Raw genomic sequence first — 22364 nt, 5'->3', positions numbered from 1 at the left:
AAAAGTAAGTTCCTACAGCCAAATTAAACATTTCTTACTTTTTATGACATATGGAAATATTTTTTAGAGCTCTAACAAACTGGGCCATGTCCCAAACCTTCAGCTTCTCCCTCCTTAGGGTGACAAATCAATTCTTACCTTGTAATGCTGGACAGTTACTGCGGTTCAGTCATAATCTGAAGTTTCTACACACTGCCAGGATGTGGATGGAAGACCGGTTGGTAGTGAACATTTTAGAAATTCTGCAGCAAATCTTCATCCAACTCCTGAGTTTCTCCTTCTCTTCAAGTGTATTTTAGACAATGATTAGTAATCAAACATTTCAATTCGGCAAATATTTATTGAACTCAGAGCAAAGCCCATGGCTAGAAATTGGGGATATAGAGGTGAACAAAAAAAAATTTCTTGCCCCCAGGAGCTCTTATTCTAGCAGATGATACAGAGGACTATGTAACTAACTAAACTGTGAGTCACTGCAGTCATAGACTTAAGCAACTTCCTAAGGCAAGCACAGAGGAAGGAGAAAGTCATTGTGACTTGTGGCAGTAGGATATGCTTCATGGAAGGAGCATAGCATTTGTGCTGCTCCTTGAATAGGCTAAACAGACAAACATCCCGGGTTGCCTGGGACAGTCCCAGTTTACACTGTTTTCCAAGCATAATTATTCATTATTAGCACTGCACTTTCACTCTCCAAGGTGTTCTTTGGACAATAAATTATATGATCATACTAGTATTGGAGCACACATAAGATGCTGACACAGAGAAGAAGGAGGGTGAGAATTTCAGATGGACCAAACAGCAAGACAAAAGGCACGGAGGAATAAAATCCCATGGTATGCTAGGGGAAAAACTGGGCTTAAAATCTTGAAGAGGGCATTTGCCGTCTTTTCTATTGCTGTTTGAACTGAAATGGAAGTATGTTCTATAAGAATTGTCATGACCTGCTATTTACGTACTTATTTTTCTTTCTAGGAATGTGACTGTTGTGTAACAGACTTTTCCCATATTTATCTCTCATTTTCCATTTTCATTTGACCAGACAGTTTTATTTCTGGCAAAGTATTATATTCACATCGCAGAGAAAGGGAAATTAAAAACCAATTCAGACTTTCTGTTGTCTGCCTTCTGACCAGTTAACACTGAATTAAAGCATACAATGTGCTCCGAGTTTGCCTTTGTACTTTCCAAGAAACAAATGTTTGAAGAGAAAATAACCAAAATTAGAGAGACATTATTTCTGTCCTCATAACTATTCAGGGGGAAAAGGACAGAATATGCTGAAATAATAACGAAAATCTTAACTAACTTGCATTGCTTTAGAACAAGAGATTGACATGATTACTTTTTGGAGTGATAAAGTCAATCTCTGATAGGAATAGTCCTCTTAGGTATTTTCTTTTTTAACAAAAAGGTTCTAAATGTAGCACAAAGAAACAAGACTATCACTGTGCATAAATATATGAAAAGTAATACAGCCATCAACCAAGCAATTCCAACAAACACTGAAAAGGCTCTCTCTTCCTTATCACATAAGTAGACTTGATTTCCATGGCCTGTTAATCCCCAAAGGCTTTTGTCTCAGCTCTTTAGGATCATTCAAAGACCTGAAACCACTGATTCTACATGTAAGTACCGAGAGAATACAGAATATGCAAATATGCAATACACAATGGTGTATAGAGTTGGGAAAGGGCCATCGCAGGAACCATTTAAAGGAAAGGTGATGCAGGGAGAGGGTGGATCCAGCTGCCTCCTCTGACCTCCTGCCACACCTGCTTCTTTCTGGAGCTGCCACTTCCAGGCAGGAATTTAGGTCTGCATCTAGGCAAGCCCTTTGCTCCTTTCCCAGCCCAGTTCAGTATCAAGGTTTCCCAGAGCATGAACCTGGCATCCAGCTTTTTCTCATGAGTAGAGGATACTGAGGTCCACTGACCTTCAGAGAGGGCTTTGAAAACTTTTGAAATTATCCAAAATGTTAACAAACTTAGAAGGAACATTTATATTTGACATAGTTACCTAATTACTCTGATTTTTCTGGCTTCCTAGGAGTATAACATAATAGGAAACACATTGGAAGATGCTATTTTGATAAAAAAATTACCAATATTTTTTTCCTCTCCTCCTTAGGCCCTCACTTTCCCTTACCCCAACTCTTGGACTAGTCTTCTAACTGATCTAGCTGCCTCTAGTCTCCTCCCACTTCAGGCCATTTCTGGGCTGTTCCCCATCATTTGGGGAACAAATCATTTCCTTCTAAAATATGACTTGATTATGCCCCTATTTAAAGCTTTTTGACAGCTCCCAGTACTAAAGGATACACTGTAGTTATCTGAAGCAAGACATGCAATGCTGTGCACAATTACCTTTCTGGTCTTACGTTCTTTCCCTTTCATACCTGATGGCTTTGCAGAATTTCAGCCTGGTGAATGTGCCCTCCTTATTAAGCCAGCCCTGGCTCCGAGACCTAGTCACGCTCTCCTGTGTGATACCATAGCAGGGCCTGGATACTCTTATGGGTCTGAGTGCTACTGGAGCACCTTGTTCATCTGAAGATCATCATCACTGCTTAGCAGATTGCCTGTAATGTTTGTTGAGTAAATTTAAAACAGTAGCTGAACAGGGAATTATATTCAATATCCTTTAATAAACGACAATGGAAAAGAATATATATATATATATATATATATATATATATATATATATATATATATCCGAATCACTTTGCTGTACACCAGAAACTAACACAACATTGTAAATCAACTTACCTTCAATTTTAAAAAAAGGTAGCTGAGGAATTCCCTGCCGGTCCAGTGGTTAGGACTCTGTGCTCTCACTGCAGGGGGCACTTGTATGATCCCTGGTCGGGGAACTAAGAAACCACAAGCCGCGTGGTGTGGCCAATAAATACGTAAATAAGTAGATAAATAAATAAAAATTTAAAAGGTAGCTGAATTAGTTCCCATTTCGCTAGAGCATCCTTAAATCAAAACCACTAGTCCTAACAGGTTTTATTGGCTCCAAATGATTACCTGCATGTTTGAGGCCACATTTGACTAATCACACATTCCTATATATAGGCAATGTGGGGACGTGTGTGCATAAGTGTACCAAAGCCAAAGATATATGGAATTCCTCCTAAAGTTGGTTAGGTGAAATGAATTCAACTTTTGATAGATGAACACACAAATCGCCCCAAACTGCTTTCATATAAATATGTTTTATTGCAGAGAAGTTATAAGTATTTACATGCTGCAACACATCACGACATAAATTTACCAAATATTTTGTGGTGGGATGCTGTAGGTTTCAGATAATAGTTTCAGAAGAACCACAGATTAAGTGAAGAGACTGACAGCTTTATTGACTCTACATCTCTCGGTTGCTAAATGCTAGAAGTCAAAAGGCAGTGTTTTTTTCAGTCCTACCTGTCATCACTTGCATGCAGAAACCTAGGAAGCAAATACAAGAGAACTGTCGAGTTTCAAATCCATATGGCCACCAAAGTTTACAATGGGTTGGGTTATAATTCATGTCGTAAAGCGTTTAACTCTTGCATAAAATATACAGTTCTATTAAGACTGTTATAAATCTACTTATTTATAAACCCTGGCTTAAAAACAAGGACAGGATGCAGCCTGCACATGCACTGAGAAGGACAACCTAGCAAATGTTTGTGAACTTAGTCGTGTTTCTCCACTTGCTTATTGTTATCGATCTGGGAAAACCACCTCAAGGATTGAAGATTTAAACTTCTCTTGGTGATAAATAATGGCAATGAAAGTCTAGGAAGGACCCCAGGCGCTCTTGCTGATTTATGCTGGTGGAAGAGACTCTATGGACTGTACTAAGGTAGAAACTGGCAAGTCTTCTTTAGGCCACATCTCTAGCAGGGTCATCCTGAAGTGCAATAAAAAGTCACTGATGCCTGACTGCTTATTTCTGAAAAAGTCAGTAAAGTATTAACAGATCTCAGATGTAAATGAAACAAGTAGGTGGGTCTGGACACTCCAAACCAAGTTCACAACTTTATACCTTAAAGTTGTAGTCCAAGGTCACTAAGTAGATGGATAGGCTTTGATTGAAAAGGAAGCGGAGAAGGAAGTAAATGAAGAAAGCAAAAACAAATAGAATTTCTACGTCTCTTCAAACCTACCCCACCATCCTGAGTAATGCACGAAGCAAGCAAATGGGTGAGGAGATTTATGCACAGCTTTGCAAAATGGTGAAATGCATGTTACTCCTGAATACAAATCACTGGGAAAATTTTGATGATGAATAGGAGAATTCCCAGTTTTTATCTTCCACTGAGAGTAATATTCCTAAGAACAGCCCCGTATCCACCTTCTGATGCCCTTTTCTCAACTTCTACCCTCCTAGCACGTTCTCCTTGCTGCTCAGAAAATGAAAAACGGTTATTTAGGCTATAAATGTCCTGGCCAAACAAGCCGTGATACTTCAGCATTTAGCATGAGAGAAAGGAAGTCTGGGTTCTATTTTTAAGTGATTCATCTTAAAATAAAATGAGACTGAGTGTTGCAATGGAATCTCTTTGCATGATCACATCAGTGGGGCTACATCAGCAGCTTCGGATTGCCGTGCCAGGTGATCAGTGTGGAATGCGATACGTTTTATAAAACATGCTTTGGGGGCTGCTGTGCCTTGCAAATAACCCCTACATTTGGAATTCTGAGCCTGGTAGCTCACCTAGGCCACTTGCAGGACCTGGAAGTTTTCCAGGCCTTGGAAGAATGAAGAGCCCACACGGCCTCACAGGCTTTGAGTAACTCTGGGTATAAACCTCTTTGGGATTCAAGCCCAGCAAGTCCTACCCCTGCCTGAAGCAATGAATAAGAGTTTAGGAGAATAAGTAGTTTAAGGTAATGTAAAATATTATATATTTAGTATACATAATAAAAATATATCCATATAATGATCTTGATGCTATAATAATTTTTCTCTTTAAAAATATAATCCCTTGAAAGTGCTATTGGGAGCTCCCTTTCTGTCTTTGTTTTAAAGGCAAATCCCCTGGCTCTGCAGTACTCTAATTCTCTTGTCATTCCCAGAGTCTTCCCTTGCCAATGGTAATAATAATGCACAGTATATTTTTCTCACTCTTAGCTTCTTCCTTCCTTATGAAATGCTGCTAAGTATGAAATACTGAAAGAGTTAAAAGGGACAATTAATTGGAATGAAGGCATTATCTATCCCTGACTCTGAACAAACAATAGATAAGTTGTCCTTAACTTAATGAGATGTATGACTAAGTAGGACCACTTGACCTCCAATATTAATAAAGCTTCTGAGTCCTAACAGGAAGTGCAAAACAAGAAACTCAACGTGTATAAAAAACCCTTATTAAGACAGTATAACAAACCATGATGTGAAATAATAGAGTCAAATCCCAATTCACAATATATAAACCACAGCCAAAACTAAAAGGTTTTATCATAACAGTTATGGCTTCCCAAGCCAGAGAAAGCATACTGTACCTCAAGAATCAACTAAAGTTGATAGAGAGCAGGTATTCTGGAAGTTGCAATAACAATTGAGTAGCTGCAGATTGCATAAATGTGTTGTGTCACGTAATATCAAAGTTATTTGCAAAAATTATACAATCTGGAATGCTGGAATGAGACACAACAATGTACTGAAACAGACATTTATAAGAAAATGAAAGCAATCATTAATATAAAAGGTATTTTTGGATGCATTAAGTTAGCAGTGCTATCAAGGTTAAATAGGTAAAGTCAGTTCTTTTTAGTCAGCTACTTAGAATGTCGGTCACATACGTCAATACCTTCCTGCCCTTTGCAAAATCTCATCCCTCTTCTGTGTCTTCTGGTTTGCCTTGCTTGGGATCTTCAAAGTCCCAAGGGTAAGTATTGATCAGGGGCAGACATTGAGGGCTACTTCCCCCAAACATATGCTAAAGTGTAAGGATTTTCCCAGTGTTCCCTGGGGCAAGACTTTCCTGGCCAGTCTAACTTCTCCATTGCGACGTTGCCCTGGCCTCCTGCGTTTTCTTCCACCCCTGCCTTTCACATTTCCCTTGATTGATCAATACTCCTTGGGAATTTGTGATCCTGTATCTTCTTATAGCGAATTCAGCGTTTCTTCCTTCTCCTTTTCTTTCTGGGGATGCTACACTTTCAAAGTATCCCAGACCTCTTATTTCCGAGGCCCTGCTATCTTATTTGCACTTAAAGCAGAAGAGGCAGGGAAAGCTACACTTCTTTCAGCATTTGGTTGATCTGGGGTCTCAAACTCCCAGGGACACACCTCAGCTCGTGATGTTAAGCGTTGCTGAAAGTTATTACTTGAGTTATATGAGTCAGGCACGTTTTGCTCAGAGGAAGATGTCTTTTTCTCCTGGTCTCCTAGTTGGTTGAGGTTTTCATTCTCCACTTTTGATGCTACGGCTCTGGGAGGCAGTTCTTCACACTGCCCAGCACACACAGTGGCTGCAGAGTGCTGGCCGCCATTCTCCCCTTGAGCTCTTCCTGGGGGAACCTGAGTCTTGGAAATCACACACTTCTCATCTTCAAAGAGGGACTGACCTTGGCTCTCCCAAGGGCACACCTCAGCTTTGTCTATGCTCTTCGGATTGGACTGCTGACATAGTTCAGCTGCCTTAGGCTTGGAATGAGATTTCCCCTTTAAGGAAAAAATTGGGGTTTTCTCCATTTCAGAAGCCGCAATCGATACGTGCTTTTGAACTTTTGATTCTGAAGGCACAGGACCGGGGGTCAGGTCGTAGATCTCCCAGGGGCACACCTCCCCTATGTCAAAGCTGTCCTTCATCTGGGGGGTGCCTGGACTCAGGTCGGAACTGGCAGTGGGGGGGTTGGCCCTTTGCTGCCTCATAATCCCAGATTTTGGAGGTTTTCTTGGCTCCTCTGAATGATTGGAGTTTGGGGGGGCAGAGTCTTGAGTCTCTGCGTTATCTGAATTTGAGTATTTTCTGTTTGTCTCTTTCTCTCTTGGCAGAGCTTTCTGGGCTTTGGCCCGTTCCTCCACGCCGGACGCCTGGGTTTTCCCGGCCAATCCAAGCGTCTTCTCTTTGGCACTGGCGATGACGCTGAGGGACTTCTGTAACACGGACGTGCGGGGCGGCCCGGGCTTCTTCTCCGAGGTGAGGTTGTGGGCGCTGGCCGACTTACACACCAGAGGCACGGACTCTGTGGACACGGCCTGGCTGTCGTCTTGCAGGGCTCGCGGTCGGTTCGTTCCCGCCGGCGACCCCAGCACAGAGTCGTCCGTGGCCGCCGCCGCCTCCTCCTCCCGGCTCGGGGCGGGCGGGCTGCCCGGGCTGCCCGGCTGCTCCCGCACGTGCTCGTATGTGCTGTGCGATTTCTTGAGCGAGAAGACTCGGTTCCGCAGGGACTCCTCCTTGGGCTTCCCGGTGCCGCCTGCAGCCTCCTGCGGGTTCCTCCTGCCCGGGACGGCGCCCTTGGCTGCGCCGTGGTCCAACGCATCCTTGTCCTCCTTGGAGCACTGACGGCTGACCGTCTCCGGGATCTCGGTGATCCGCCTCATGATGGAACGGCCTAAGCCCTTCTTCGAGCACCGCTTTTTCTGGAGGTGGGGATTATTTGTGATCATCTTCTTCCTCTTATAGATTTCCAACTGGGCATAGAGTTTCTTCAGCTCGTCCTGCCATAACAAGAGCAGATTCAAAGAGGTGCGGAATTTAGCATTTCGGCTGGCTAATATCACTAACTGTAAAGTAAAGCCAATGAGCGGGGTTCTTCCTAACATCTCTGCTCATCAACTTTCCCCGCACTCTCACTTTCTGATTCCTCTGTATCTCGTTTCACACAGCGTTTAAACTTTAAGACGTGAACTCCTGCATTCTGCACTTGCTTCATGCAACAGGCACCTTGAACTTGTGAATTGTGTGGACCAGGCTGAGCCTGGACCGTGACAAAACACAGCCTGTTGTCTACTGATAAACCATATCCCTGAACAATATGGGAAGCATCATGTAGCCACTGATAAAATTACACCTAATGTTAAATTAGTGTACAACAGACCATCAAATACAAAAGCGTCTTCTTCCTCCAAATGCTGATATATTGTCACAGATTATTTCAAATAATTCACACTCTCTGCTCACAGATCTATCCTCGTTTCCCATCAGCAAGATCTCATAAACCGCCATCATGGGACATGGACAACCAGTTCATCATCATGGTGTCCAATAAGTCAGTTAAGACTATCAAGACTGGCCTGTGTGGCCTAACTTATACTGTGATTCTATGTTTTAGAACTGGGTTAACTGCATGTGATGCCTTTGGTTCTTACACAAACACACATGCTCTCTAACACAAAGAAGAACACATGAACATCAACCCACACGTGCGAGCCTGTATGAATGGGTCTAATCTAAAACAGAAAAGAAAAAATACTGGTATTACCCGAATGTCTTCTGGATCCAAGCTGTGCTCACTCCAGGCTGAATTGATACTGCTGTTCAGGTAGGATCCAGATCGGCCCATGTCTAACTCATCTTCATATGCTTCTGTAGCAATGTCGTCTCGTGGGTTATTGCTTGAATGTGAAAACTGCAATAGAAATTCAATATGAGCTGTAGACATTAATCCACGGTAGGACACAACATAATACTTTTCTAAAGGTTCTAATGTTACATTATTTCTTCAGCTTAGATGAATTCATTCACTGAACTCTTTACAAAATATTTGCTGCCATATTTGTGTTTTGTTTCCCACCTTACATGCTAGAGCACTTAGTGAGGTAATATTAACACTTGGTTCCCTCTTTGACTCCTATTTTCATTCTTGTCTTTTTTCCAGGTTCCAAGGGTTAACTCACATTATTCCTCTTCAACGATATTTGCATTTTGAAAATGAAAATAAGTAGAAGAATCCAAAGACATGTTCTCTTAGGGTACTCAGTACACTGTACTCTAAGAGTAGCAATTTAGACCCACTGGCAGCTGAATGGGAATATTTTTTTGAGAGGTGGTGTGTATCATGTCATTTCACTTTACACAGAGGAGGCTGTATTTCATCTATGGGCACAACTGGACTGATCACAGGAATATGACTTTCAGTCTGTCACACAGAGCTTCAAAAACACTACTTTCAAAACTCAGGGGACAGGAGATCTGAATTCCAGCCTCGACTCTGTTGAGATCTCAGTGAGATCTTAACCAGGCCATGGAACCTCTAGGGAGCACAGTGCCCTCTTAGCCTAAAGGGCTTGCGCTGGATGGTATCTAAGTTTAAAATTCCAAGATTCACTGAAATTATAGATTTTTTTTCTTAAGCTCATCATTATTCTCAAGTTCCTCCTTCATTGCATTTTTATATATTTTATTATCTTCATGTAGTCTTTTGCTATTTTTCAGTTTCATGTACTCTTGCTACCTCTACTCTTCTTCAAGTGGAAAAGTGAGGAAATGATTTATTGGGTAAATGATGGAGAGCAGGAAGAATCAAAAGCATCCAGCCACATTTTACACAACATATAAACCAAGTGACTGTCCTGTGAAATTTGAGAGAACTTGGGTTCTCTTCTCCTAGCTTGTCATTGGGTAAAATATTTCTTTAAATAATGAACAGGTTTTAAAAAACTAAAAATAGCAATCTCACTCCTGGGCATATATCCAGAGAAAAACATGGTTCGAAAGGATACATACACCCCTATGTTCATTGCAGCACTATTTACAATAGCCAAGACATGGAAACAACCTAAATGTCCCTCGACAGATGAATGGATAAAGAAGATGTAGTACATGTATACAATGGAATATTACTCGGCCATTAAAGAGAATGAAATAATGCCACTTGCAGCAACATGGATGGACCTAGAGATTATCACACTAACTGAAGCAAGTCAAACAGAGAAAGACCAATATCATATGATATCACTTATATGTGGAATTTAAAAAAAATGACACAAATGAACTTATTTACAAAACGGAAACACACTCACAGACTTAGAGAATGAACTTATGGTTACCAAGGGGAAGGGTGGGAGGGAGGGATAGACTGGGAGTTTGGGATTCACAGGTACACACTGCTATATTTAAAATAGATAACCAACAAGGACCTAGTGTTAAAAAAAAAGTAGCTAGGCTTCCCTGGTGGCGCAGTGGTTGAGAGTCCGCCTGCCGATGCAGGGGACACGGGTTCGTGCCCCGGTCCGGGAAGATCCCACATGCCGCAGAGCGGATGGGCCCGTGAGCCATGGCCGCTGGGCCTGCGCATCCGGAGCCTGTGCTCCGCAGCGGGAGAGGCCACAACAGTGAGAGGCCCGCGTATAACAACAACAACAACAACAACAAAAAGTAGCTAATCTCATGATAAGAAATGTAGCAGTAATCCAAATGGAATAGATTAGACTTCCAAAATATACATGTGACAGGGGTCCTTCCACTTAATTTGTGTGATTCTTGACAAATCTTTTATCCTCTATACTATTATGCACTGTCTATAAAGACATCTGATACTTAAAAAAACAAAATATAATAAAAGGAAAAAACAGAACAGGTTGCCCTTTGATACAGAGCCACAGAGATATTTTAATATCAACTATTGTTAAAATATTCAGCTAGGCAGTTGAACACAAATTGGAGATAACATGTGAGATGGTAGTTCTCTATTTAAGTAATAATGAATCTTTTGTATTTGGGACCGGCTGAGAAACCACAGGAACTGATGAACTTTCCCCTCACTCTTCTACTTAAGTCTGTGGGAGCCACACGTGCCATAAACTTAAGGCCATAACGGGGAAGAAAACAGACTCCTGGTCCTCCAAAATCTCACATGCTACTGGAGGTTATTTATAAGAATGAAATTATTTTTCTTGAGCAAAGTCTTAGAGATTATCATGAGTTTAAGAGACAGTTATTTGTCAGGTATTGTCCATTTCCTGCTTTATGATTTTTCCTTAATGCTTATCTCTATCTAAAATACTATTTTAAATATTTATTTTGTTTATCTTTTCTGTTTCCTCCTCTCTTCCACCAGAATATAAGTACCATGAGAGCACAGATTTATATCTGTTCACTACTCTTATTCTAGGATATAGAACAGTGCTTAGTAAAGCTCCTCAATAATGTTTTAAATTATTTATTGAAATATAATTCACATACCATAAAATTCTCAATTTTTAACTATACAAATCAGTGTTTTTTAGTATATTCATGAGGTTGCACAATCATCACCACCATCTAATTCCAGAATATTTTCATCACCCCCAAAAGAAACCTTGAACCCAGGAAGCAGTCACTTCCATTCCCCTTTTTCCCCAGCCCATGGCACCACTAACCCACTCTCTGTCTCTTTAGAGCTATTCCGGACACTTCACATAAATGGAATCATATAATATGTGGCCTTTTTTATCGGGCTTCCTTGGCATAAGGTTTTCAAGGTTTGTACAAGTTGTAGCATGTATCAGCGCTTTATTCCTTTTAATTGATGAATAATATTTCATTTTGTGGGTATACCACATTTTGTTTATATATTATCAATTGATGGACATTTGGGTTGTTTCCACTTTTTGGCTATTATGGATAATGCTGCTATGAACATTCATGTACAAATTAAAAAAAAATTTTAAGCCAGCTTTATTGAGGTATAATTGATATGCAGAGAACTGCACATATTAAATGTGTACAATTTGATGAGTTTGGACATATGCAAACACCTGTGATGCCATCACTACCAAGGTAATAGACATTAAGAACAAATTTTTGTGTAAACATATGTTTTCAATTCTCTCTGGAGCTCAATAACAATTTTTTGAATGAATAAATAAATAGTCTGAGTATACACCCATCTAATAAAAATGTAATCATATTATGTACAGTATAAAGATGGTTAAGATAGATTGCAGGAACAGACACATCCATGAAAATTATGGCTATCTGGTGTAATTCAAGTAAGGAATAAAATAGGCATTTTGCTCTGTTTACAACTGTTTGGCCTTTTCAATCAGGCTGAAGTTCAATGTTTTGGTTAACTGTGAGAGGTGAGGTAAAGAAAGCCTAGAGTGAAAGAAAGAAATCACAATTCTGGTTTCAGCTGTGCTAACGTTACACTGTACAACACTGATAAAGATGTATTTTGTTTTCCTACAGGTAAAAGGGGAAAACAATGATAATTTTTGTTTTTCTACACATAATATTTTGTTGTAATATTTTGTTTTTCTACATGTAAAAGGGGAAAATAATGATAATTTGTATAGTATCTTTTTTCCAAAACTCGGATATCATTTTGTTTTATTCTAAGCAGCCTCACTGCTATGATGTCATAGATGAGGAAACAGACTCAGAGAGATGAAAAGTCTTGCCTAACGTTACATTACACAGCTAACTTGGGGTGGGGTATGAGTTCAGAATCCCTGTATTCTGAGTCCTGGCCCATTTCCCTCCACATCAGAATGCTGTGTAGATAAGTCTTTGTCAGAATCCATCATTGTTAAGCAAGACTCTTTTTATACAACATTATAATTATTTCTATTTACACAAAAAGTCTCTGAATGTTTAAAACACAATACTTCCCTGAATATGAATCCAAACAAGAGGATTCTTAGACTAGGATAATTCTCTTTAAAAACGAGCTTGAGGTTACAGCTACAATGAAAGGCCACCTTGAACCCCTAATAATTAAAACATAAATAGATATCAAAGTATTTGGGAAAGGACTAAAACAGATGATGGGTTTTGTACAAACTAAGGCAGGTAAAAATTATGTGAGATGTTTAATAAATCCCCAAAGAAAAGAGACACCTAGATTCCTGAGGAGGGAGTTTTAAAAACATTGTAGCATGTCAAGCAAATCTTCACACCTCCCTTTGCCTATATTGCCAGATACTTTTTAAAGGAGAAACAATTCCACTCTCATTTAAAACAACTATCTTGCAAGAGAAAAGTAATGTTGGAGGAATACCTTTGGAATCAAAAGCAACCCAATGGTGACTGTCACAGTCAAATGAGTATGTGCAAAATACAGCATCAACATCCAATCAGACTGAAGTCTTGAGGCAAGAACAAATCTGAAATGAGAATTCACCACATTAGCAACCCAACAAGATCTCTACTTAAAACACTAGGATACTTGGAAACTCTTTTCCTCAATGTATTAGTAAAAGAAAGCAAGCAAGAAAGAAGTCATACTGTTATTTCTATGACATATATTTTCATCACAGAAGAATAAGCGTCTAAGTAACCCTAATTAGATGCATAAGATATGAACTCTTTAGTTCTTAAAATTATCAATAGTAAGAAAGATAACACATACATATATAATGTGCTAAACATTTCCTTGGATTATTCTTTTGTAGGTAAGTTGAATGTGCAAAGCAAAAGCAGTGAACACATGTGAATTCAAAAGAAGAGTAGGTTAAAAAATGATTGTTTCAGGGAAATTTAGGTTATAAGACACATCCAAATAACTCTTGATCATAATATTCTTCACTTAAAAATATTAATTAGAACTAAGGAAAAAAATGGGTAAATATCTGTTTTAGTGAATGATCCCAGAAGTTTAAATGATAAGCAATGTAATGGATAAAATGAATGTACTAATGGTTTGTAATGTGCATCTTTTTAAAATTGTTTTTAAAAATTGAAATATAGTTGACAAAGTGCATCTTTTAAAATACAAATCTTAGTTTTTATAGAGCATCAAATTATTTTAAAATAATTTAAAATATATTATTTAAAATCTTATCTTATTGAGGAATTTATAAACTTGTGTTCCACGATGGCCCTTCAAGTAACATGTGTAGGAAAAATTCATTATTAATATCTGATCTGGTAATTTTGGAATGTTTTCACAAATCAGTAGGTACATGTACACACTAAATTTTTTTTTTTTTTTTTTTTTTTTTTTTTTTGCGGTACGCTGGCCTCTCACTGTTGTGGCCTTTCCCGTTGCGGAGCACAGGCTACGGACGCGCAGGCTCACCGGCCATGGCTCACGGGCCCAGCCGCTCCGCGGCATGTGGGATCTTCCCAGACCGGGGCATGAACCTGGGTCCCCTGTATCGGCAGGCAGACTCTCAACCACTGCACCACCAGGGAAGCCCTAAAACTCATGTTTTAAGGACTCATCTTTATGCAGAAACCAGATATTGCTTTTATTAAGGTCATTTTGCACTCATATTCTTCTTTTAATGTTTTCCCATCTATTGTTTATCCATGAAAGCTAAATATGAGATTTTAGTGCTTTTGGAATTAGAGAATTAGCATTTTGTTTCAATGATATACATCATCAAATTTGAAAAGCTTATATCCTAAGAAAATGCTTATGATATAATCATGAAATAAACATATATGAATCTAAAAAGAGACTAATTTTATTTCTGCATTATACCATATTCATGACTAATGTACTAAGTAAATTAATATTATTAATATTTAAAACAAAATTTCCATCAAGGATATTTCTTCCTCATTTTCACTTACATCCCCCCCCACCCCCCCAAAAATCAAGCTAAAATGGAAGCTCAGGAGTCATCAAAATGGAGATAGAGTTTTTTCCACTGTGTCTGGAGATATAAAAAACATATAGACTTATACACAGAAGTGCAGAATGGCCATGATACTTCACAGACAACTAAAAGGGATTTTCTGAATTAACATCTTTTCTAGCTCCTTTGTGAGAAAAGTGGCTTCATACCTGCTTTGAATGTGACTGAATATTCACTTTGTTCAGGGATGGGATACTTTTGACTATACAGTCTGTTTTTTAAGCACTAAAATAGGATTATCTTACTCAATAAAAAGTTATAGTCTCGGAGACAGAGTATTGAGGCACAGAAGCAGTAGAAAATGTACCCCTGAAAATAATACAATCCCAATCTTCTGGGGCCCCTGCCAGTACTGGAGCAGACAGTTACATCAAAGGAGATGGATTTACAGTCAAAAAGCATCCTTATGTACTGGGAATTCCTATCTCAAATGCCACCACAGGTAAACTTGAAACTAGCCTGACAATATCTGGAAAAAAAGAATGGGTACATATATTTTGAATTAAAACAGTGAATCTTCCAAAAAATAATTTTGAGATATGCTAACATCAATTGTCCTTAATCAGCTTTTAATTACTGCCAGATTTTTTTAGGTTGCAGTTTTGATTAGAAATACCTTAAGAACAATTGGGTTTTGAAATAGTATTAAAGCTTCATTTTAAAAAATAGTATTTCAACTTAAAAAATAGGTCCAAAAATCAGGCGCATCGAAATATTTGAAAATTGAGGTTAAGAATAAAGGCAAACTTTTTAAAAGCCTTGCACTTTCCCAAACGTTTGCTTTATGCTTAGTACTAAAAATAAGTAAAGGGTTAGAACAGACTAAGCGAAATGACTTCTCATCATTTATCCTTCTACACTTAACCCTTTTAGGTTATTTTTGCTCAGTCTGACAATTTGGTAAGAAAGAAAGTAAACCTGTACATAATATGTAGTCATAGTTTTTAATTTACATATGTGTATGTATAAATATGAATACATACATATATGTATACATAATTTTATATTTTAAGCAGACAAGAAGAACATATATATCCTATTGATAGAGAATATCTTTGCTGATGTTGGATGCCTTATTTAATATTATTTCATTCTAGGAAAAAATTGCCAAGATGGATCCAGCTGATTTAAATTTTTATGTTATTGCTTCTTATCCTTGAACTTTATTAATGCTGGAACCACAGCATATATGAATTCAGTCCACATGTAAATAAGAAATTGTGTATACTTGATTTCTTTAATTATCACTGCCTTTTACTTGCTCCTGGCTCATCCCCCTAAAATCAGTGTTCTGTAGATTTAATGTGTTAAACTATAATTCCATCACTGGTCCCTTATGGCCATACAAATTAAACATTCAAGAGAGTAGCCTCGATTCTCTGAAGCCAATGTGCCACCATCTAATCGAGTCTGGTCTATGTAGAAAGGTAAGTCAAATTTGGAACTTGAAATGTAGAGCTTCCCATTCAGGTTTGCTTAGCCTTGCCTAAGAAGATACCAAAAGATACCAAGGCTGGTCCCTCTGCTACCATTTGAAGTCCTCCCTGTTCAAAACTGATAGGGGATTAAAGAGTTGTCTGGAAGAAGAGTATGCTATGTCTGCTCAATACCAAACCTACTAGGTTCACCATGAACCATTCAATCAGAGCTTGCGTCTACATGAACCCAGCTCATGGTTTATATGATTCTTCTGGCTGGGTTGTCTGGGACTCTGTAGGAAAGACCTAAGCAAAGTAAGAAAGCTATTTTCAACAAGTATTTAACATACTTCCTATCACCCTGGTTCAGTGATAACAGTATTTTCTGAAGCGTGGCTGCTGTTATCAGATGTAAGGGTTGTGGGGATTCCATGGTCGATTACATTTGGAAAATGCTGGTTAAACAAAGTTAAACAGGTATCTGTACAGCAGGACTTCGCGGTATGCTAGCTTCACTGTGACATGCCTAGAAGGGAGCTATCAAATGTGATGTGTCACAAATACACACGCATATAAAAACATCTAACAGTGATTTACTAATATGTTACTAGTGCTTATCTTTGGGTGGTTGGATTAGGGAGTTTATTTTCTCTTTATCATTTTATGATTTTTTTGAAATAACCATCTATTGCCTTACTATTAAGAATTGTTTTAAAGTTCATTTAAAAATCATTTACCTTGCCTACTTCTGAAAGGACTTGGGCCAGTTGAGGGTTGAAAAACTATTGAAAAAACACATTAAATGATGGAAATTGAACAGAGTAAAATTGAACAGGTTGAAAAGATATAGATGAATTTTGGCAACTGTGTTGAACAGATTTAATTTCTTGGGCAATTAATTTGGTTCTAAGAAACATAACAGTTAATTTTAGGGCAGAAGTGGGAAACTCTGCATGACAGTTACATTCTGACAGTAGAAGACATTTAAACTTATCTATGATAAGCCTTTTTTTTCCATTTTTATTTTTGACTGAAGTATGGCTGATTTACGTAGCCACTGTTTTATTTATTTATTTTATTGGCTGCGCTGTGCAGCATGTTGGCTGCGCTGTGCAGCATGTGGGATCTGCGCTGTGCAGCATTGACCAGGGGTCGAACCCCGGGCCCACTGCATTGGGAGCGTGGCGTCTTACCCACTGGACAACCAGGGAAGTCTGTGTGATAAGCCTTCTTACATGCTTATAACTCTCTAGTTGGTTTGTTAATATAACATTTAACTTATCAATGGTTCTAGATAAGCATGTTTGTTAGATCTTGAAACATATATGTTTGATATTCTGAAAACAAACAACAAAAATGATGCAGCTTTTTTGGGGAGAGGGGTTGGAAGAAATGTCAAGGCTCTGGAGCTCTGGCACCATGACAAAGTGCCCTCTGGTGCTCACGGCATTTTAGACCAGGGCATCCTTGCTCATATCCTTGAGCTCTAGTCTGAGTGGAACTAGAGAAAGCATCCTTTTCTTTGCTTATTTATGATTTCATATTCTGCGTCTCATCTTTCCTCCCTCTTCTACTCTTTCTCTCTCTCGAGAGGGCAAGACAAAGCAAGGAGGCAAATTCCCTTGATTCCTGGCCGTCTCTGATGGAGCTTCCAGGGTTGTCAGATCATAAATACCTCTTTCTCTTACTTTAAGAGTTTAAAAAGTGTAGATTATGCCTGAGCTCCAACTGTTCTTTGGCATCATCTGTTCCTAGAAGTGCAAGATGTCATTTTATGATCATTGACTAAAGTGAGAGGTGATAAACATCCTGCAAAACTTCCGCAGATCCACACCTTTTCACCCTATTATTAATCTCTATCTTTCCATTGCGGGCCAAGACTAATATTCAAAATTTCTAATTACATTCTTAAGTGTGTCCTAACTTTTAATATATGTCGAGCAATTAAATGGCATCTTTTTGTTGCTTTTCAGACTATAGGATTCCTGTTTGGTAGTTGTTCTTGTTGAGGTTTTTATTTCATCTTCAAATATGAATCAGGTGAAAATTCTCAGAAGATAAGTCATACATATTTCATTTTGTTCACTTATCATAAGCCACTTTCTTCCTCCTTTGTACTCACTGGTTATGGAGATACATGGAATAATAAGAAACGGAGGGCCAGGCCATATTTTCTTACCACAGAAAGTCATCACTACAGTGTAATGATCAAAGAACCCCACTGCACACAAAAATCCAGCCATCAGCTTGGAGTGGTTTTTTGGTTCTGAATTCAACAGATTTCACATACATAAGTTATCTGAGTGTTAAAATTTTGAAAGTATAAACCAGCATAATAAACATGAATGAAAACACAGACAGCTTATCTGTATCTATTTTATAATGTATGCATGTATTGCTTTATATCTTCAGAACAGTATTATGTATCATAAACAATATACCCAATGACATCCCCATAAGTGGTTTAACACATACAATAACATTGAGTTACCCTTCCAAATAAATGGAGGCAATAAACAACTCATCAGAAGGAACTAAGAACAGCAGAGTTTAAAAAAAAAAAAAAAGATTCATTTGCCATTTCTGTGACAAAGAAATTAGTCAACTTATAAAACACTACCCTTCCTACATCTTTCCATTATGCATCTTATCCAATTTTGCTATTTAAATTAAACTGTAACACATCAGAAAAATAAAACAGTTATTGAGTGGCTCTGCAGATCACTTGCCTAATTGTATGGAATATAGCGGAGATAATGAGCTCATTGTGAACTGCAACAGCCATATAGCGTGGCTCGTGAAAAGCTGATGGGACCGTTCGCACCGCATAGCAGAGATAAACACCCCATAGGAGGAATAAAAATTCAGCTGTGAGAAGAACAAACAAACAATTCTCTGTTAGTCTTATAGGTGAAGAAAGAAGTAAAATTTAAGCTCTTTAGCATGCATTTTGTGTCTAGGATAGAAACACATAGAAATGGATGCATACAAAATGTTCATATATGAATACCTATGCCATATATTTATTTAAAATTTTTATTCAGTGTATAGAGGATTTTTTCACAGGTACACTTTGTGTTTTTTTAATTAAAAAAAATTTTTAAATAGTGTTTGGCATCTCAGATTGTGTGTGTGTGTGTGTGTGTGTGTGTGTGTGTGTGTGCTAATACCTGGCTTTTTCCTAAAACAACTGTAAAATAATTTTCCACATTCCCAACCTAAGTTTAAGCTGTTCACAGAGCATCTGGGTCACCATAAAGTCCTCAAGGCAACAAAAGTTTATAACGTGTTTATATGCAGCTCCTAGAAATTTAAATTCTTACTGCATTGAGTCTGGTTCAATAAAGACCTCCATTGCCAGAAATGTGAGAAAATAGGCTACTAAACATTCAGTGGCATAGTTTATAATTGAACCATTATTTCTTCACACATGACAGACATCATATCTTTGGAAGGTATATGCTAAAGGCTTAGCGAAATTCACAATTACCTTGTTTGCCTGCTCAAGCCAGAAGAGACAAGCATAGTGTAGCAGTTAAGGATAGGGCTTCAGAGTCACGCTAGACCTGATGGGGAAATTCTAGCTGGATCCCTAATTAACTTTGCATAATCTGAGGCAATTTAACCTCTCTGGTCACAGTTTCCTTACCTGGAAAATGAGGATAATAAAAGTACATATTTCATGGGATTATTTGCTAATGAAATCGAATAATGGCTATAAAGCACTTAAGAGTTTCTGACACAGTAGAGGTCAGATAAATAAACACAGATCTTAAATAATTGGTGCTTATTGTTAAACATCTCCTTAGACTTTTTTTTTTCAAACTGAATGTCGTTATTTTAGTTCATTCTGAGCAGTAACTGTTACCATCCATTTTATCTGTCTTAAGGACATGACCTCATGGGAAGATGATATCTAATTAACAAAAAGAAAGCTCTAATTTGGAGAAAATATTTCACCAAATGCATTACCTAGGGGTAACCTACTTATATACTGAAACACTGATTTCCAGTCCCATATGCCCAGGTGTTTTACCTGACACAGTTTCAGCATATTTCTACCACATTTAAACAATAAGCAGTGCCCTACTCATTGAAAATCCCTTAAGTAAACACGTGTCAAGAGTTACTCTAAAACCCTGATGTGGTCAGAAGTTAAAGGGAAAATAAACCTCCCTCAGAGGTCTCCATGAGATCAGAGCGGAGGTCACAATTATTCTGTATGTTGGCCACTGGCCATGTCTGTGAATGTTCTTTCCAGCCGAGCTCTATGGGATCAGGAAATACTGACGTGTTCGTGTGTAACTTTCTTTCCTAAGGCTGTACTTCTGTCCCTGCTACTACTATTCCCTCTTCACTCAGGTTTGAAGTCTCAGTGCCACCTTTCACTGACACATTTCCACCCTGAGTTACTTTTCATGTGTATCACTTCTCTCAATGTCCACAGTTACAATCCTTGGCTAAGCTCCTACCAGTTTACTCCTTTGTTACAATTATGTATCAACTGTCCCACCTAAACCTGGATTCACCCTTTATTCATTCATTCTTCATAACAGTGACAAGTTCATTTTTCTGAAGCTCCATTTTGAACATATCAGGATTTGTCCAAATCTCTGCCACTCCATTTAGGTTACCTGATTCGTATTTCCATGAGAAGATTCACTCACACCCACTTAGGACCCTGGAATAATTCCTGCTCCCAAAGGAAGACTACAGGGGTTCCTGCTAGGGCAGAGATATTTCAAGTTTCAAGACTTTCTTGCCACCCAGGCTTCCTGTTAGCTGTCCCATTGCTTGGCCTTATTCTTTTGTGCTTGTATATTTCTTAGACTCTGACATCTTGTCTAGTCTCTGGCCCTCAGGTTGGCCTTTTGTGAGGAGCTGCATGCATCTTCATTTAGAAATCTTCAGTAGCTCACTATTGTTTTACTCCTTGCCCTCTATGACCTCATGTTATGCATCCAACACAATCTCCCAAAGCTCCCCATCATGAACTCGGAGCTAACCCAGGAAGACGCACTGTCCTCTGAACACTCCAAAGATTCTTCTTGCTTCTGAGTCTTTGTTCATGTTATTGCTCACATATGAAATCTCCTCTCACCCACATTCCTAAACATTAACCAATTTTTCAATGTCTGATTCAGGTCCCACCTCCATCACAAGGCCACCTAAATTGATTCTAACTTACACTGAAGTTTCCTTCCTCTAATCTCTTACAATTTTAAACTATCTATACTACACAATGCAGAGACTAATAATGCCACACAATATATAATTGGGAGAAAATTGTTCATGGAGTCTTGAGCCCCGACTGTGATGACCTTCTTCAGGGCAAGAATTGAGTCTTTCATTTATTTTTTCTGTCTTTGCCCACATAGATGATAGCAACAGTACTGATCACACATGTATAAGATTTAATAAATATGTGTTGAATTGAATGAATATAAATGATATCAGTTTCACATCATTAGAGATGTAGGCTTTCTGTTACCTTACCACTCCATCTAACACTGATGGCTGTCTAGATCAATCTAACATCTATATACACGATCCATCTATATACATGATCTAAAGATCATACTGGCATTATTATTAATAGTGGCAATTGCTACTTACTGATAGACTGCTAGGTGTGTGGTACTGTGCTTGGCACACAAGAATGATGAATGCAAAAATATTATTATTTTTTTTAACATCTTTATTGGAGTGTAATTGCTTTCCCATGGTGTGTTAGTTTCTGCTTTATAACAAAGTGAATCAGCTACATATACATATATCCCTATATCTCTCCTCTCTTGCGTCTCCCTCCCACCCTCCCTATCCCACCCCTCTAGGTGGTCACAAAGCACCGAGCTGACCTCCCTGTGCTATGCGGCTGCTTCCCACTAGCTATCTGTTTTACATTTGGTAGTGTATATATGTCCATGCCACTCTCTCACTTTGTCCCAGCTTACCCTTCCCCCTCCCCATGTCCTTAAGTCCATTTTCTACGTCTGCGTCTTTATTCCTGCCCTGCCCCTAGGTTCTTCAGAACCAAAAAATATTATTAAACAATGCTAGTACAAAAATATACTGTAATTGAAGGATTCACATGTAGCTGAATTATGAAAACACTATCCCCTGCCACCTATTGCAGTGTTTTCATATAATGTTATACTGAAGATTTTTTTTTAAGAAAAGTAGTTATCAGGTTAATTAGTGTGCTACAATGGAGAATTACATTTAAAAATATAAGACAAAATAAGATTCCTCCTAATAGCTAAGCTGAACATTAAAATCATTTCATTAGCAATATCAAACAATATGCTCTGGCTGAAAAAAATGTAATTAACTTCAGACTAACACTGCAATTAGTAAAGAAAATATGCAGATGTTACCAAATTTTGCAGTGTTATTACATGGGAGTTGAAATATGTGCTCTGCTTCTGCTTTAAAAAA

The 22364-nt window shown here is 38.4% G+C and overlaps 1 protein-coding gene across 1 annotated transcript in view; it reads right to left on the bottom strand.

Moving 5' to 3' along the window:
- Positions 1–6174: 6174 nt before the first annotated feature.
- GPR158 (G protein-coupled receptor 158) overlaps positions 6175–22364 on the bottom strand; it is a 308287-nt gene continuing 292097 nt past the window's right edge. Inside the window, exons 8-11 of the mRNA XM_060095467.1 lie at positions 18656–18794; positions 12924–13029; positions 8424–8570; positions 6175–7659 (exon numbers count right to left, since the gene is read on the bottom strand). Coding sequence (XP_059951450.1) covers positions 6175–7659; positions 8424–8570; positions 12924–13029; positions 18656–18794 — 1877 coding nt within the window. The remainder of the gene's footprint in view (positions 7660–8423; positions 8571–12923; positions 13030–18655; positions 18795–22364) is intronic.

This window comes from Mesoplodon densirostris, chromosome 4, assembly GCF_025265405.1.
Source record: "Mesoplodon densirostris isolate mMesDen1 chromosome 4, mMesDen1 primary haplotype, whole genome shotgun sequence".
In the NCBI taxonomy this organism is placed as follows: domain Eukaryota; kingdom Metazoa; phylum Chordata; class Mammalia; order Artiodactyla; family Ziphiidae; genus Mesoplodon; species Mesoplodon densirostris.
This window is presented reverse-complemented; position numbering and strand designations above follow the sequence as displayed.